The 18,511-nt window shown below is 41.2% G+C and overlaps 1 protein-coding gene across 2 annotated transcripts; it reads left to right on the forward strand.

Moving 5' to 3' along the window:
* The first annotated feature begins 719 nt into the window (after window positions 1-719).
* Window positions 720-18,495, forward strand: SNX3 (sorting nexin 3). Of its 2 annotated transcripts, XM_069011025.1 has the most exons (4): window positions 726-1,010; window positions 13,732-13,827; window positions 14,209-14,333; window positions 17,813-18,495. In XM_069011025.1, the coding sequence occupies exons 1-4, from the start codon at window positions 849-851 to the stop codon at window positions 17,916-17,918; spliced, it is 489 nt and encodes a 162-aa protein (XP_068867126.1). In that variant the 5' UTR covers window positions 726-848; the 3' UTR covers window positions 17,919-18,495. The 2 variants fall into 2 exon arrangements, with proteins under 2 accessions (XP_068867128.1, XP_068867126.1); XM_069011027.1 differs by lacking the exon at window positions 14,209-14,333 and having other exon boundaries at window positions 720-1,010.
* The last annotated feature ends 16 nt before the right edge of the window (window positions 18,496-18,511 follow it).

Consider the following 18,511-nt stretch of genomic DNA (forward strand, 5'->3'; position numbering starts at 1 on the left):
AATTCTGTCACCTCTGCTTCTCCCTTTCTCTCATTTTCTTTCTTTCTTTCTTTCTTTCTTTCTTTCTTTCTTTCTTTCTTTCTTTCTTTCTTTCTTTCTTTCTTTCTTTCTTTTTCTTTTCTTTCTTTTCTTTTCTTTCTTTTCTTTCTTTCTTTCGTTATTTTAATAACTCACTCTGTAAACACAATTTTCCTTTCCTATCCTTTATGAACTCTTCAGCTTTGCAAGCTATGGGGACATAAAATCTGGTCCCGTTAGTAATATTATTATTAAATGTGTATCATTTGTTAAAATTGCAGTAAGTTTTAAAAGGGTAAGACTACTACAAGCAACACCGTCACCTTGATTGCAGCTTGGGTTAGTGACTTAAGACTTTGTTTTCAACACAGATCTTTTGGTGGGCATCTCCTCCAGCCTACATTTGCACGGGGCTGATTCCTTTTGCTTAACACCTTGCATATACAGCATTTCCTACCCAGCCTTTTCATTCCCCGAAGGATGGGAATCTGTGGGAAGAACTCCCCGCAACTCCACCACCACCCCCACACCCGGCCGAGGGGGCGGGCGGGCCCGACAAACCAGCTCTCCCGGCCAGAGCGCCGCGCCCCCAGTGCCCGCCGGGATGTGTAGTTCAGAACCCGGGCGACCGCGCCAGGCGTTAGGGAGAGATGCGGCCCTCGAGAACTACATTGCCCAGCGTGCCTTGCCCGCGCGCGGGCGGTGGGCGCGGGTGCGCGTTGCCGGGCAGTCAGCTGGGCGCGGAGCGGGCGGTCGGGCGGTGCGGGTGACGGCGGCAGCGGCGTTCGGGGTTCGGTCGCTGGCTCAGGGGAGAAGGCGCCCGCTCCGCCATGGCCGAGACGATCGCGGACACCCGGCGGCTGATCAGCAAGCCGCAGAACCTCAACGACGCCTACGGGCCGCCCAGCAACTTCCTGGAGATCGACGTGGGCAACCCGCAGACGGTGGGGGTGGGCCGCGGCCGCTTCACCACCTACGAGATCCGCGTCAAGGTGAGGCAGCGCCGGCCCGGCCCGGGAGCCGGGTTGGCGGTGTCGGGCCCTCGTGTCGCCCGGGGCTGGCCGGGGTGGCGGTGACGGGCTCCCGCCGCCGTGTCCTTCAGGACCCGTGTCACGGCTACTGCGGTGCGCGGCGCCCGGAGGCGGTGGCAGAGCCGCAGTGGACTCTCCATCCTCGGCCTGGGGTTGATAACTCTGTGACGGGCTCCTGGTAGCTAAGGCGATGCAGCTCGGTTCAGATAACTAAAGGACAAGTGCTCTTTCGGCTCTGCTGCGTACAGCTTGTCCTCAGACTGAAATAACGCTGTACTGTGAGCAATTGCTTGTCTGTCTCCAGGTAAATAGAGGAGGGCAAACTCAGCTCTCTGCGATGGAGTAATATGGGTGGATCTGCCCCGAGGAGGAGGTCAAGTTCAGGATTCCAGCGGCCTCAAAAAGTACATAGAGAAGGTGTAAATAAGTCTAGTGGGCACACGCGCTAGATCAGAGCCAGCTAAAGTGATAAGGTGCGTGTGTATGGGGGAGGGCTTCCTGTTTTCTTTTGTACCTGAAATAAAACTGTGGTGCCTAATAAACAGGGCTGTTTCTCGCGATGTGCTGCTGTCAAATACTTCTTCTTAGTAACACTAGAATCCTTCCTAGCTGGAAGGGCTGTGTTCACTGACTTGCCCCAAAGGCTAGTAGTCTTGAGCTTGAGAAAGGCTATGTGAAGTCATTACTGTGTTCCCTGGCCTTTCTAGTTTCATAAACGGGGCCCAGAGGAATGGTCAAAAAATGCAATGTCTACAGCACAGTCCTTGCTGTGGCTGGTAGGGACTTGAAGCAGGGAGTCCTTTTTGGTCTGCATTGCCAGAAGTAAGCTGGGTTGAGAAAGCTGATGTCTTATAGATGGGGGTTTTTTATAGCTTGCGGTTGAGTCTGCTACCTTGTATAGCTGTACTCTGTTACAGCTGATGGAACCTGGTCAGTTGTTATAGTCAGTAATAAAGGGTGAAGCTTCATTGACTCCCTGCACACATTCTCTGCAATATGAGTTCTTCACAGCAGGGAAGGATACAGCTGAGGGGCTGCTGCCTTGGTCACTAAAATTCACTGGACAAGACTTAACCTTGTGAGGATTTTCTGGTTTTAAAGGTCTAAGTCCCCAGCTTAGTGTAACCTTACTTAAAAAAGCAAAATCAGGTGAAATCTAAAGCTACTAGGGAGGATACTTCTTTATTTCTGATGCTTATAAATTGTCGTGTTCAGTAGCTATTCCTGTGTTTCAGGATGTGTCAGTGGGCCAGGAGGAATAAACTAACACGCTTTCAGCCTATATTTGGCCTCTGTGTGAGGTCAAACTAGAACTTGCAGATTTGTGTTGCATTGCACCGCCCTTATCAGAACTCTAGCAATCCACTTAGAAGAAAGATGTAATTCTACCTTGCTGGAAAGTATTTGCCCTTTAAGTTCCTGATGATGTTTCTTTCCATGAGACTGAGCATTTGGAATGGCTGGATCCAGGGAAGATGATACAAAAGGGACTTGGCTGTGATATGGCCTTGGGAATTAGGTCAAATTTCCTGTGATTAAAAAAATAACAGTTTTTAAAAATACTCAACTGAAGTTCTTCATCAGAAAGGAAAGCAGAAAAACAGGTTTTGAGACAGGTTAGTCTTAGCCCACCTGCTGTTTGGGGTAGAAAATTCTAGATTCCTGTTGTAATGAAGACCAAGAATGATTTGAACAAATGTACACTGTGATAGTGCTGTGACCTTCCTCTGTTCCTCCTTCCAGACTGATACTATGTAAACATTGCATCCTCCACCCTCCTTGCTTGCATCTGTACATGCCTGTATACAGGACCGTCTCTTTGATCATGCCCTTTCCAGTTGTGCACTGCTGTACACATAGTTCATAGCTACCATGAACTGTAAAATTGAGTTTTATGTCTCTGTGTGCTGGAAGGCTACAGAGCAGGTAATACAAGTCATGCAGAATTATGTTCACTGTCTAAACTTGTATCAGTTAACTGCTTCACAGCAGAACACGGACCATGTCGCTAATATGCAGGTTTCAGCGCAGAGGAAGAATTTGAACATGATTTGCTGTGGTATTGTATTTGTGAAAGATAGGCTTAGTAGGATAAGCTGCTTGTTGGAGTGTGGGTGACAATGGCCACCAGCTGGCTTCTGTGGTTCGACAACTGCTTGTGGTTACAGAAAGTAAGAAAGTAGCAGTTGATGTGCAGTTTCCCCCAGCAGTGCTGGTAGTAGTAGCAGAACAAACCTGAGAAGATGGTGTGAGTTACCTATGTTGTATCTGGGGAGCTACCTCTTCAAGTAACACCAACAGTAAAATGTTAAGTGTGCAGAAATGGATGGCTTAACTGCTGCCAAATTGTGGTGAAAGCTACAGGACAGCAGCCTCACGTTACAGGTGGAGATCATTCTAAGCCAGAAACATTGTCAGAGAGGACACTGAAATTCAAGTTTGCGTTGAGACAATTAGATTTGTACCACTGTCATGGTGTTTACAGACTCTGTAATTCTATCTTTGTCTAAATCTCAAAGCTTAGCTTTTGCGGTCTTTTGGAAAGACTGAACTTGCTAGCAGACTCTTGAACTGATACTTGATAAAAAGTATCTTGCAAAATATATGTGAAATACTGCAGAGTTTCCCCAAAGCTTTTATTGGCAAGCTTTCTGCTGGTACTGCAGTTGAAGCATATCTGTTGTCTGGAAAGCAGCAAGTGGAACAACTTCATGCTTTAGTTCTTGTAATGCTGTACTCATCAAGTTCTGGTGGAAGTCAGAAAGCTTATTGGGGAACTCTAAAGTTTTGGGTAGACTGCTCAGCAGTACGTTACTGCGTAAGCAAGTCAGTAGTATTTTGGAACTTAGGAAGGTTTGTCACAGGGGTGGCTGTGTGCTGGGGTAAATGCATGGTGCTTTGACAGGCCTTTGAGGAGTTTTGAGAGGAGTGCTGCAGGTAGACCCTATGCAGCAGTCCTGGCTGGGCAGCTTACTTCACAGATGGACAGTTGGCCAAAGTATTGACTTTCTGAGCCTGAGTCTGTACATTAAATAACAGTCTGTTCTTGGCAAGCTGGACAAGGTGATGACAGAAAGCTTTCCACTGTAGCAACCACTGTAAGGCACACAATGTGGCAGTGTGCCACTACAGTGCAGCCTAGCAATGAAAGTCAAAAATCTTGTTCAGAAATAAGTGATAGAAAATGCCACCCTGCTGTGCTAAAATAGCAAATTCGAATGGGTCATGTTTTTGACAGGGTACTTGAGAATTTGCTTTCCATCAGCAGCATCAGGCAGTCTGTTTGTTCCATTCTGAGGTGTCCTTTGTGTGTGAAGGCTGAGGGTGAGCTAAACTGGGAATAATGCAGTAGGGTATAAAGCTCCAAGTGCTTCTTCTAGCAAAATAAACCTTGATAAAGTACTCATCTCATCTGAAGGTATCTAGATGATCACAATATGGTGACTGTGCAGCATTTAAAACTAGCATAATTAACTAGACTGCCTACTAAAGTAATACAGTAAACTACTTCATTGTCCTTACCTCTTGAGGAAGAATGTGAACCAAAAGTCACATTTTAAGTGTAAATACTCTTTCATGCTGTTTCTCACAAGTCTTTATTAGCTCTTTTCTCCTTCTTACTAAACCTTTTCAGGCTGGGCTTGTTCAAGTCAACGCTTTTGAATGAGGGCATGCGAATACTGTTACTATTTATGGGCTAAAAGCCAGTCCTCTCTCTGAATTCCAGGAAGCAAACATAGAACAAATTACAATTGTCATATTATCATCCTACAGCATGTATTTAGTCCTCAATCCAGTTCCAGGTATCATTTATCTTCTACTGTAGTTGAGAAATAGTTTTCTTGATAAATGGGTCAAAAGGAAGGTCTTTGCTCAAGCAGATTCCGTGCAATAGCTTCAGCTGTTAAATCCTTTAAGGAGACAAGACTTAAGCTTTACAAGCTAACGCTGATCCAGTGACTGGTGACACACATCAGAGCCATACACCCAGTGTAAAGTCAGTGCCATAGGAGATAAGCACTTTGGTTAGAATACTGTCAGCGAAGCATATGGGTATCCAGGAACTTGCTACAAAAAAGGAAATATCCCCTTGGCAGCCCTGAGAATATCAGTTGGTTAGAGCATGGTGCTAATAACACCAGGCTTGTGGGTTCAATCCCTGTGTGGACTGTTCACTTAGGAGTTGGACTTCATGATACTTGTGAATCCCTTAGAACTCAGAATATTCAGTGATCTGCAAATAAACTGTTAACACTATTTTGTCTGGTTTTGTTTCTGTAGAAGTAAGAGTGACTTCTGTGCTGCCCATTTTGGTTGGGTTTGTCACCTAGACTAAAAGGTTAAATCATCTGTTTATGGTTAGTGAGAACTTGTAGAGAGGTCATTGATATTCAAACTGACAGTTAGAGCTATAATAAAATACCTGTTACAGGAGCTGTTAGTCCAAGTAGTTAAAGAATTCTTTTTTGTCAAAGCAAAACCAAACTAAAAGCTTTTGTCATCTTAGTTCTGTTCTTTAAGGTTGAAGCTCCTGTTGCCTCTAATCAGTGTTATTAAACTTGGCACTAAGGTATATCTTAGCTTTCTGAGATTCCACAGTGCAGTGGCTTGTCTTGGGGTGTAGAAAGGGAATACATTGCTGTGCTTCCAGATATTGTGAAATGCAATAGTTGGGTGGTACCAATGCTCTTTAGGGCACCAGTCAGGTTTTCTGTATCTTCTGCAGAAAGATTTCTGTAGACCTGCAGAGGTGCTTGACTGTGTAGGTCCTGTGTAGGGAAGGAAATGAATACACAGGCTGTGAAGTGCCTGCAGTGTTAAGAATAGTATTGGTTTCAAGGCATTGGGGAAGTTTATCTGAGTACTGCTGAACTCAAGCTGCTTTTAAAAGTCCTATTCTCCCCTTAACCAATTTTTTCAAGACCTAGTTTGGATACAGTATTTACATTTGAGCACGTTTATAATAGTCTGACTTGTGACTTACTGATTGGAATCTGACAGCTGTGATCAAATCAAGTTAGAGTAAGACAGAAAATGAACTGAAAGTATAACTTGCTCAGAAAGCACTTTTCTTGTGCCATGTTTTGCAAAGTGGTGCTCTTGAACTGATGGATGTGTTTTTGAAATGTTTTGTCCTTGATCAGTTCCAAATCTCCTGTCCTTCGTGTTTGGCAGGGTTTGAAGCTGCAGATTCTTCCCCCACCATGAAAAGAATCAAATCTGCCCTTCCTGTAGTTGACTTCAGCATTGTACAGTTTAATAGTTGAAGCTTGTGGTGGAGTCATGACTAAACACTGACTCAGTGTGTATGTGTTTAGGGATGCATAATCAGCAGTAATTCTCTATTTCTCTACTACTACAAATCTTGCATAACACTGCAAGTCTGCTCTAATTGTAGTAAATTATGCTTTTAGAACCCATTCTAGACACTGCTACCCGTTACATATTTTCAGACTCCTCTACAAAGAATAAAAATGCAGTGATTCAGGTGACCATTTTTCTGTTCTACAGCCCAGGTACTGCACCTTTACAAACATTAACTGTTCCTTCAAGCAGTAATTCAGAAAAGGATAACTGGAAGGCTAAGAATTTCCAATGGCACTGACTAGGGAAACAGAGAAGTAGAATGGCTTGGATGAAAGAAACTTCCAAAGCCGGGAAAGTGGATTTACTCTTGAGTAGCTGTTTTTTTCTGTAGAGGTTTGTAATTAAGCTAGGTTCAAGAGGCTGGTCCAAAGGTATTGAACTAGTTTAGCATTGATACCTGTTACTGTGTAAATAAAATAACCAAGTCTCTGAATAGTGCTTCTTATTAGTATATTAGTTTAACTGGTGACTTGCACTCCTTTTATTTCAGTGTATACAGTGCAGGCCTTGATTGTCATGTTTTAAGATTGCACTCCAGTACAGTACAGAACAGACCAAATCAAAGGGAACAATGAGTAATCTTTGTAGGACAGATGGCTGTGATCCAGGTAGGCATATGATGCCAGGGAGTTTTGATACGTGCTTATTTTTAGATGGCTTGGTGCAAAAGTGTCAGCTTGAACTTTAGAGCAGTCCAGTCTCTGCTGCTTTTCGTCTGGAGAAGTAAATGATGCAGCGGAGGTTTATGTCTTCTAACAGTAAGGGAAGCATTTTATTTAAAGTTTTTTCACTTGATGAAGCAATGCCAGTTGCACTACTGGAGGCTGTTTTAACAGGTACATAATCCAAATACCCTGTGAAGCTGTAGAACTGAGTGAAGGGTCTGAAAGTGCTATTGTTGCTGTAACTTCTAACGTAAGAATGATGGAGAAGCCCTAACCTTCTACTCAAGGTATAAAAACGAGTGTTTTACCAACTGAAGACAGGTTCTTGAAATGTTCTTTCTGTGGCTATTTCTTGAGAATCCAATTCAAAATCTGTGTTCTGCCCCAGAAGATTCTTGCATATGACAGTATCGTTTGTGTTGGCCACAAAGCCTATTTGAAAGTGTAACTATAAGCTAGTGTATAGCAGCTTAACTCTAAAATCCGGAAGAAAATGAAGCTATATATTAAGTGGTTTAAAGCCATCTCTAGACCTGGAAAAAAAACTTTGGAGATTATTTCTTATGGGCTTAAGCTGTAGCACCCTCTAAGTGGTAAGATATGCTGCAAATTAATGAACAGGAATTATAAGCCTTTCTATAGCTTTTAGTGGCTACTTAAGAATGTGAGTGTTACTGCTCCAGTAAAACTGGAAATATGAAGAGAGGTTTTTGTTACTTAGTGGACACACTTTTAAACTAGTTAACTTACTGCTTTTTTTCTTGCATATTTGAAGTATAGGGATACTGGACTGTCTCTAGCTCACAAAGCATATCAAACATTTCGTTTCTGATAAAAAATTAGCAACTGCAGCAATTCACTGAAATTTTTTATGCTCTTTTGACTGTAGCTGATGGATGTCAGTAATGATGCTAAAGCATCAACTTAATGTGATCCCTCTTCAGTCATTCCTAATGAGGAATGAATATGAACATTACAGTAGGTCTAATCAGAGCTGTTATACATTGAATTGTGTAAAAGTAACAATCCCTTCTCTTTCAAATGAATATTTGATATTTCACAGGAGACTTTGTCTTGCTAACCCTGATCTAGTTACTAGTTCTGTCTGGGTGTTGTAAAAGTCTTTGTCCAGATGAGTCCTTAAAGCAGGCTCCTGTTTTTATCTTTGGCTTCTGAGTGTGGAACCTGAAGAATAAAGCATCACTGAGCAATCTCTTTCTCTTGACTCACCCTATTTAGAGTCTTTTGACCATGGCACACCATAATTCAGCTGTTTAGGATGTTGTTGAACTTGATCAGGTGATGATAGATGCTTTTTGGCAAAAATACAGGTATCCCTTTGCTCATTTTTCAGAGAGCAACTCTGGACTCAAAGCACTGGATTTTGCAAAGGTTAATTCTTGTCTAAAGACTGATAGTCTCTGACACTGTATTGCTATTAGTATTTCACTGCCTTAGTCTTTAAGGTAGTAACATCCTGGCTCCATAGCTCCAGTACTGTGGAGTGGGAAGTTCAAAAGTTCTTGGTATAGTTTAAGTCAGCATTGTTTAAAACTTGCATGGTCAGATTTTTAAGTGTACTCTTAACTTTTTATTTTTTTAATATGACATACCTTCAGTAGATCTGGACACCAAGTGGAGAAAAGGGGAGGTAGAACTCTGTTTTGATGAAAAGGACTGAAACTTAGAAAAATAACAATCTCTAGTCTGACATTTTGCAGCAGGGAAAGAAGCTTTCCTTCAGTAATATACCCAGCAAAAGTCTAAACTTCTACAAACTGAAGTTCAAAGCATGTTTTCCTTCTTTCTTGCTTTTTATAATTGTAGGAAATTGAGAGGTAACTGCTTATGTCAAGTCGGGAAGGAAACAAACCACTGGCAAGGTTTCTGCAATAACAGTGGACTGCTGGAGCCAGTTTCTTGTACTAAAGGACAGCAGGCTCTTGCCTTAAGAAAATTGTAATACTTTTTTTAATCCACCATGAATGCTACTTACTGTGATAGCCCACAGCTCCCATTGAATGTAAATGTAGCCAAAGGGTGTAGGCTCTTGACAAAGATTACAGCTTGTATGAGACAGTCAAGATCATTGAATTTAGCTTCTGAGAGTCAAAGCCACAAACTTTTATCAAAAGTGAGCTATGTGCTTTCTTTCACTCTATTTTAATGGAAATTGAGTTCTCTCAAGGCTACCATAACCTAATTGAAAAGATGACATCAAAGTAGGTGCTGTGGCAACAGTGCAGCTTTATTCTCAGTCTGTTAGGAATGGGAGACATGGGCAGTGCAGTGCTGCTGCTGAGTGTTATGGTGGCAGATGAAGAAATAAACCAAATTTACCTCAAAGTATGCTGAACAACAACATCTGGAGAGTTTCTGCTGTTGCGGGGATGGACTCGGCTGCAGTGTCATACAATCTTGTGGAGTGTCAGCATGTTCTTTGAAGGAACTCAAATGCTATTTGCATTTGATTTATGTCTGGAAATAAATTTTTAGGAGCAAGTCTGACTATTTGCAAGACTTCTTCCACTCAGTGAATAAGCTAGTCTAAAAACTAAGACTTAGAATTATTTTATTAACGTAAAGCTAATTATAAACTAATAAATTACTCTAGTTTTCCTCCTGCATTTAAGGTAATTTGTTTACTGGAGTGGCTGCATTGGATAACTGTATCCGAAGCTGAGTGGACAGTAATGACTAGTACTCAAACTACTTGCATTCTGCTTGTGAGATTATCTTCACTTGCATACAAAAACAATTTTTCAACTTCTAACTGGGTGTAGCTCGGGGAGTGATTGTAGTAAGAGCTGGAAGACTGTTACCTGGTTATCTAAGCTACTGTCTTAGGACTGTCATTTGCTTCTGAGGTGAACTGGGAATCTCCTGAGCTTAGAGTCGGACTCAAAGTTGAGTATGTTATGGTGACATAAATGATGCTGAAGAAACATGCTTACTGTGAACACAGATTTTGCCCTGAAGTCTGTTAGCAAGGAACCACTGCTTCCCATTACTAGTTTGTTGAGCACTAGCCAAATGACTGTAGAAACTTGTTTGGCATCTGAGTGGAGAAATGCAGGAGTGACTTAAGGATCTGGGTTTGTCACCTGTTGTTTAATTATGTAATGTAACTTGGCACCAGTTTTGACAATATTTATTCCAGTGTACTGGCTGGCTATTAACTGCCCCAGCAGAATACAGACTGTTTGACAGTACTCAGAGAAAGCCTAATGGTGTCTACACAGACTCTAATAAAGTGACAGTGCTACACAAAATCTGTCTTGACTTAGTATCTTTCTATGGCTTAGGATTTTGGGCTGTGTGGGACTTCTGCAGAACTGGTTTGTTTGTCCTTCTGCAACAAAGCTCCATCTGCAATTCTGACTAGTGACTTTCACTTGTCTAATGCCTTGGATGATGTGTAATCTTTCAGGTTGAGGGCTTGCATTCCAACTCCTAAGCAGCATGATTTTGGACTAGGAAGCTGTTGAATTTTTTTTTTTTCAATAAATGGTATAATTATTACACTGCTGAAGAAAGAATTGCTGGAGAAATTATGCTGAAATTATCACAGGAATGAGCTGTGCTCCAGGGGCTGTTCCAAGCTGGGTCATGAGTTTTGTGAAAGTAGACTTTGCAGCTCAGCAGGCCAGAAAGTTGATATTATAATGCTGAATGAGCATGGGCAGAAATGCTCATAAAAATGAAACTAGCCTGACTTCAAGTTTTGCATCTTACTGTTGTCTCTGTTCTAGCAGACAAACAAAGCACTGGCAGTGCCCAGAATATCTGTTGGCACCTTAGTGACTTAGAAAACAAGGATAACTCAATGTAAAAGGTCAAGGGGAGAATAACATTTTTGATAGCCTGCATGGTCTTGAAATGACACTGTAATGGAAAATGAAAGTTTCTGTTGACTCTTCAGGATTGTCTCCTTTTACCAAATTCTTGTCCAATGAAAGCCCATGCTTCAGGAGCTGTCTGACTTGCGTAATGAAAACTGTCTATCCATGGGAGATGGAGGCAGTAGGGCATGCAGAAGCCCGTCCTACTGAAGGAAAGGGTGGTCTGCTCAAACAGAGCAATAATCCTTAGTGACAAAGGTCCATACAGAAACTTTAGATGTGAATGTAGCCTGAATTAAAAATAGGAACCTAAGATGTAAATAGGTTAAGCAGTATAAAACAGGACTCTCAATTTGCATTTTTAAATAGATCCTTCCTTACCTGAAGAGCACTGCTCTATCAGTATGTACTTCTAGAGGAAGGAGAATTGCTGCAGTTTCTGGGTTTTAAGAAACATGAAGTTTAGAAATTCATCTCTATAGATAGCTCTAGTTCATATCCAGACCAAAGGACAGTGAACATGTACTCTGTTTTAGAAAATAGTTGTCAAATTGTGACTCGTGAAACACTTAATTTAGTGGATGCCTTTTGACATACTTTTCAATCTGAACATTTCCAGTGCTTACAATCAAACTGGAGAAGATTTTTCAACTCACAGGGAAAGCAAAGGACTCTGTCCTTTTCTCCTACTTGCTAGCTGGGCTAGCGTGTCAAAAGTTCAAAAGGGAATGTAGAAGGTAAAGTGATCTTGACTGGCACTTCTACCCACACATTGTATCTGTAAGCCTGATCTGTTGTTTAGAGATTAACTTTATAGACTTCATGCCTAGAAAATGAAAAGAGTTCCTGAAGACCTGGGAACTTACTGGTTTTTAGCTGCTTTTATCCAGTTCTAATCCTGTTTTTAGTAACTTGAGAGGAGAAATTAATATTTTCTGCAGGTGAGAACCTATATTCTAAATATTTTAAAGGGCTTTCTACCTAAGACACTGACAAAGAGTTGATGTTGTAATGTGTAATGGCAAACTTTGTTAAAAAACAACAGCTGAAATCAGAGGAAAATAATCCAGTACTTCTGGGAATCTCCTTCATGCACTCTGGGGGACCTAACTATATTCACTCTTGAGTATTCTTATCATCAAGACAAGAGTATTTATTTATAAAGCCTGACTTCTGATGTACGTCTTAAATGCAATTTTATTATTAGTTGCTAGCACAATCAACAGTATTTTACCTGGGAAAGAGAGCTTGAATGCTTCTAAACATTTAGCAATAAGACACCATAACAAAATACTGTTCTATGCTTTATCACTTGTAAAATTATGAACTAACTTGCATAATGTGAAAGTACACAACTAACTTATCAAGTACTTTAGTGTGACAGCCAGAAACTTGTTACTGGCTTGGCAGCAATACAATGACCCATAGTCACAGACCTGCCTAGTGCAGGAAAATATCTCTGCAATTAAACCTGTTTTGAGCTGCCAAAAGTATTCCCCAGTGGTAGCTTAAGCATAACATCCTGCAAATGATATTGTACAGGGGTATCCATTCAAACTGTGACCAGATCCTGAGTTAGATGGCCTATGAGATTAAAACAAAACAACAAAAACGTAAAAGGCAGTAGCTGAGAATGATTACTGTGCATCTGCCAACAGGAAAGCTGGATGTAACTGTAGTCCCATGTGAACATCAGCTTCCTAGGGTACTCCTTGAGAGTCTTCTTAAAAAGTATACGAAGACTGTTAGTGAATGGGCAGTCTGACAACAGTAGGCATTATTCTGTGACTTCTGGTTGTGTATGGTAATTACAGGCTCATGGTCTTACTTTTAGGAGGTCATAACTCCTAGAAACAATTTTGTAGTGTTCTAGCCAAGGTGTCATTAGGAGAGGACTCTCTCAGTGTCTACTTTTAAAATAACATGCAAGTTGGGTTGCAAAAGTGGCACCCCAAGAATGAACAGAAGTTAAGGCAGGCTCTGACACAAGTTAGTATAAGGACTTGTATCAGGGTGCCTGTGTATTTAACATGGTCTTGTGCAGCATTATAGCTTACTCCTATTTTATGTCCCTTTCAAGGATGTTGGGGTTCGGTGCTGCCTTCTAGCCTTGTGCAGCAAAGCTCTCCCTAATCATGCTCTGCTTGGTTTAGCTCTGTAGTCAGACACTCTGATCTCCTCAGCACTGAATGTTGTAATGCATCTCAGCCTTGTTGGCTTCTTTGGAGCTACCCAAACTTGGCAGCTTGTGCTACCAAATCTTCATCAGTCCTGAATGGATTCACTGTAAGACTTAAAGGTTTTGCTTTTGAAGATGTTGGAGGCCTTGCTGTATCAGGGAGTAGAAAAGTACAGGATTTGATTAATGTCCTGTGCTAATATCTGAAACATTCCCTTGAATGCAGTAAGAGAAGCCTGTGTGGAATAAGACTTTCTTCCCCCTTCCCTCCCCACCTCCAATTTTGTGTATATTGGGAATCCAGCTCCTGAGACAGTAAGAATAGCAGATGCTTCTTCAACCTTAGAAACATCTCAAGTGGCCAGCAAATCAGATATTCTGCTGGGTGATATGATGACAAAATACTGGTGATTGGGATACCATATAAATGAGGCTCATAGCCATGCAGTTCAAGGCACAGCTTACTCATCTAGCTTAGAACCTTATTTCTATTTCTGTATCTTGAGTGTTTCTTAATACTGCTGTTGTTGCTTAAATGGAACTAATGTGTAAATTAACAGCTTGGTTCTTGGTTCTGCTTATCAAAACTTCTAATCTGTCTAACCAATAGCTTGTGTTCTTGTTTTCAGACAAATCTACCTATCTTCAAACTGAAAGAATCTACAGTCAGAAGAAGATATAGTGACTTTGAATGGCTAAGGAATGAACTAGAAAGAGAAAGCAAGGTGAGTAAAGTGAAAGGTAAATACAAGTCTTCATAGACATACAAAGAGTCATGATGCTGAAATGTTTTCATTATGTTATAAAGCATGTATCATATCAAGCAGTTACTGTGGTTGAAAATGCCCAGAAATAAACCAGTGTGTCAGTCTTTTTATCAAACCTCAGTGCTGCAGTGCCAGAGGCTTTTAGTTTTAATGGTTTTGGGTTAATTCAGAGTTGAACTACTTGATTTCAGCTTACCTGTGTGGGCAGGTACTGTTCTTCTCTGCTTTTGTTTTATTACTTCACTAGGAATGTGACTGATGAGTTGGGTCTTCTAGGAGGAAGAGGTGGATGAACTTGCTTACAGGCTGCTCTTAAGGACACTTCTGTAAATCTTTCAGGTTGTGGTACCACCTCTACCAGGAAAAGCTCTTCTCCGTCAGCTCCCCTTCCGAGGAGATGATGGTATATTTGATGATTCCTTTATAGAGGAAAGGAAGCAGGCTCTTGAACAATTCATAAACAAGTAAGTGTTGGGTCTAGTTATTTAGAGACAAACCTGGAGCTCAGCTCTGGAAAACTGAATTAAAGCTACTCATCCTCTTAAGGATGGTAACTGCACTAGGTTCAGAATACTAACTTTCACAAAATCTTGCAGTAGGACGTACTAACATTACTCATCCCGTGTTTAGTTTGGATATCTTAGTGCTTACCTGAACAGCTGAAACGACTGTTACTGTTGTCATTAATTTATGCAAATTGCTACTAAAATTATAGTGTTCAAAATAGTTCTACTTTATAATTTCTAGAAAGGTATCCTCCAGTTGGGTGAACAGTAGAGCTTGCAGTGGGCTTACAGCAGTTTACTTTGATTGCAGATATGAGGTATTATCAGTTTGTGTAATTATGCATATTTTCTCTAATCATCCTGAGAATCTTTCTGAAGATGTAAAAACACTATTTGAGGCATGCACGTGTAGTTTGAAATAGACACTTTGGATTTTGTTGCTGCCTTCAAAGGGTGAGCAGAAATTATAGTAACAAAGTGTTACAATTCTTTTTCCATCATTTGACACTACTAACCACTGTCTGTACACTGACCTGAATAGCTGGTTTAATTTCTTTAACAGCATGGATCCACACAGTGGGTAAGGAGTGTTGTCAGTTAACCAGCTCTTCTGGTCTCTATAGTTCTGTTGAGACCAACTGGACTTGGGACTGCTCCCTCAGAGAATTCAAGCCTGTCAGTTCCACTGGCATTCTAATCTTGTTCAATAGTAATGCTGTTTAACAGGAACAGAGGATGCCTGTGAGTTATGCCAGAACTTACGAAAATGTACTTATCAGTTGCTGTTAGTTCAGGCATGTGTCTTGGAGTTCACTAAAACTGTCTTGAACAACTAAGCGTGACCATATGAAATCTCTGAAGTTTTTCTTCATGTAGTTGCTTCTTAGCTCAACTTAGAAGTATTGCTCATGGTTCTGAATAGGTAAAATGCTTCAGATTGCTTTTTTTGCTATTCAGAGACAAGTGGAATGAACTTCCAAGGCATCTAATAGTAAGATGGAATGTGTTTGGGTTTTTTTAATGCTGTAAAATCAAGGCAGTCATGACTGTAAAGTACAACCTTTATCCATGCAGACTTGGAACTCTATGGTAAATGGGGAAGAAGTGCACTTACTGAAAGTTTTGTATGCTGAGTCTAGCATGGAAGAGGGCTTTTGATGTTCTGAAGCAGCTGATGTGAAACACAGTCATCTTTACCTTAACTCTGATAAACTCTGTATAGCTGACAGAAATGGAATGGCCAGTTTATGGATATCCATTTTCCAATCCTTCTGCGAGTAATAAATTGACTTTGTGGAAGTGTAAAATTTCTTGGTTAATTTTTCCTCCTTTGAAAAATAAAAGGAGAATAATGTAGATATTGATGTAGTGGCAGAGTTGAGTACATCTGGAATAAGGCTTTCCAGGCACAAATCATAGCAATTTAACTCATGAGTTCTAATGGCATGACCAACTCATTAAGCAAGTATTACTAAAGTTTTGAACCATGTAGAAGCTTTAAAGCTTCTACCAAGTACTCTGGGCACCAGTGAACTTAGACCTGAAGGTCCTTTGCCCTGTACATTCACATTATTGCATAATCAAAGCTGATCTATGCTTCTAGAATTAAAGAGTCCCTCAGATAACTGATACCACTGGAACAAACAAATCTTGGTGCACCAATGCCAGTTCTTGATATCTGGAAATGTGAGATGGATGTTGTTGAGAAGCTTTGTCCCTCTAGATGTAAAATCTGAATCACAACAGTGCAGCTTACTTGAGTCAGCTCTCTTGGGCCAGTTTGCTGGCACCACCATCAGTACTACATACAGTGACATTCACAAGGGTGGTTACGTCTCAACACTCTTGTCTGCCTCAACCTGATTTTGAGACACATAAAAATACTTGAAGTAGCAGCTGCTATGTGTAAGGGTCACCTTGGTGAAAAATATTAAGGGAAAGCCAATGTGTAATGAGGTATTCCTGTGAAGAGCTGAATCAGAGATCAGATCTAGTCTTGCAATTCAGACACTCAATTTTCAAGCCTTCCTGAAAGGGAGAAGAAATACGTTGCTGCCTTTTCCTCTCGTATATATCTTTTCCTTGAAGTTTAACACCAGTAACTTCATTCTGATGGGGTAAGAAACTCAAGCTAGTTACTCTAGTTGATGACTAGTTACTCTAGGATGACTAGACTGTCATCCTTGTGAACTACTGCTTGAGACTGTCGGCCTTTTACTAGGACCTGGCAAGATGGATAGGTTTTATAACTGCACGTGAAATAATCCATCAATATTGAATAGGAGAGCTCAGCTTCCTCATTATAGGTCACCCTCAGTGATGAGTATGTTCTGTGGTGAAATAAACACTAATAGGTAAATTTGGAGAAGATGCACAGAAGTGCTTGGAAATGGTGCTGAGCTATTGGAGATGAGTACATATTGCATGTGTTCAACCAGATGCCTTCATTTCGGGTAGAAATGTTCTGACAGATACGGAGGCTGCAAGGCTTACACAAGCTGCCCTTGGGATGGTGGGGGACTGTCTCTCCTAAAGGAAGAAATCTGTCTCAATTGACCAAACTGGATGTAGTTTTTTTCAAACCAAACTGCATTAGGTATTTGTGTCTGTAAGTGATGAACTTTCAGGTATCTGATTCTTTTGGATTTTTACCTACACAGGAGTCTGCATGGTATTTTAAGGGTTCAAATGCAGTACCTTGTGATTTTATTCCAAGTTTGTGTCTCCTAATTTAATTTCAGCTCCTTTACTGTTAAAATGATGGTTTTTCAGTTTATTTGTGGAACAGAATTAAATCTACAGTAGATATGCTGGTGTCTGCTAGAACAGGCAAGCTCTGTCTCCTGTGTTTGAAAGCTACCACATGTGCAATGAGCAGAAGGGCCGGTACCCCCGGCTGTGTGCAGTGCTGCCCATACAGGCCAGGGGCACGGACCCTGGGGAGTCGCTGCCCGGAGCAGTGCCGAGCCTTCGGAAAGCCTTCGCATCCCCTGCTGGAGCCAGGCTTCAGCTGTGCTGGCACGAGCCCCTGCTCAGTGACACTGACAACTGAGGGGATAAGTGGCCTCTAAAAGGGTGTCCTGTGGCAAAGGTGTCAAGACCTTTGAAAAAACTCCACTTGCCTTTCTTAGCTCTAGATTTCCTAATGCTAGAATGATCACTTACTTGGATAGTCCCATCAATTGCAGGTGACAGATGATGATGTAACATGCTTCCAAGTGATCAGAGGTACCTCAGGGTTCCTATGGACTAACTGCATCTGGGGGAGCGTGACAAATCTTGCTGCTACACTGCATTCTAGTCACCAACAGTGAAGTGAAAGTGGAATCTATGCCCAAGTGCAGAACAATAGGTTTTTGGTACAAAACCTTGGTCTGCAGGATAGCTGCAATTAGGCTCAACTGGTTCACACTAATGCTTGTTTTTTTCCTCTCCAGGGTTGCAGGCCACCCACTGGCACAGAACGAGCGTTGTCTTCACATGTTCTTACAAGATGAAGTAATAGATAAAAACTACACACCATCCAAAATAAGGCATACTTGAATTCTAAAAGCATCTTCTCAAATATTAGTGGTCCTTATGCTTGGTTTTAAGAGGTTGTAGTTTGTCTTAGCATGCTGAGGATGAACAGGCACAAAGTCTCCACTAACACCAGTACACTGCTTGGTCTTTGCATATGCTTTATAGCATTTAAGAACTCACTTGTCTTCTAGCTAAATCCCTCTGAATCCTTGATTTAAGAGTATTATGCTATGAAACCATCCACCCCTTGCAATGTCTCACAAACCTTTCCACTATTATTTGCAATGACTTAACAATGTTTACTGACTTGGCCTTACTTGAACTTTCACAACTGTAGTGTCACGTGTTCACTTGTATTTGACTAAACTGCTCTGCTGTTTCTGAGGTAGTCACCTGTCTGAACATCTGTAGAAAGATTGCTTTATTTCTGATATCCTGTATGAGAAACACTTATGCAATGGTCTTCAAGCTTGTAAAACACTTTATACTGAAGTAATGAGGGAATTATCTTTATATTCTGTAAGAGGAAAAAAATCGAATTTATATACTAAAGTAACTTGTCTAAAGTTTTGAAATAAAAGTGAAAATACACTTCAAATATTTTGTCACTGTTG

This window comes from Aphelocoma coerulescens, chromosome 3, assembly GCF_041296385.1.
Source record: "Aphelocoma coerulescens isolate FSJ_1873_10779 chromosome 3, UR_Acoe_1.0, whole genome shotgun sequence".
NCBI classification, from domain to species: domain Eukaryota; kingdom Metazoa; phylum Chordata; class Aves; order Passeriformes; family Corvidae; genus Aphelocoma; species Aphelocoma coerulescens.

Bases quoted from the DNA above. Each gene is read 5' to 3' on its own strand.
- SNX3 (XM_069011025.1), top strand. From the start codon at position 849: ATGGCCGAGACGATCGCGGACACCCGGCGGCTGATCAGCAAGCCGCAG. The intron at 13,828-14,208 runs GTGAGTAAAGTG...TAAATCTTTCAG, and splicing joins AACTAGAAAGAGAAAGCAAG to GTTGTGGTACCACCTCTACC. The intron at 14,334-17,812 runs GTAAGTGTTGGG...TTTCCTCTCCAG, and splicing joins CTTGAACAATTCATAAACAA to GGTTGCAGGCCACCCACTGG.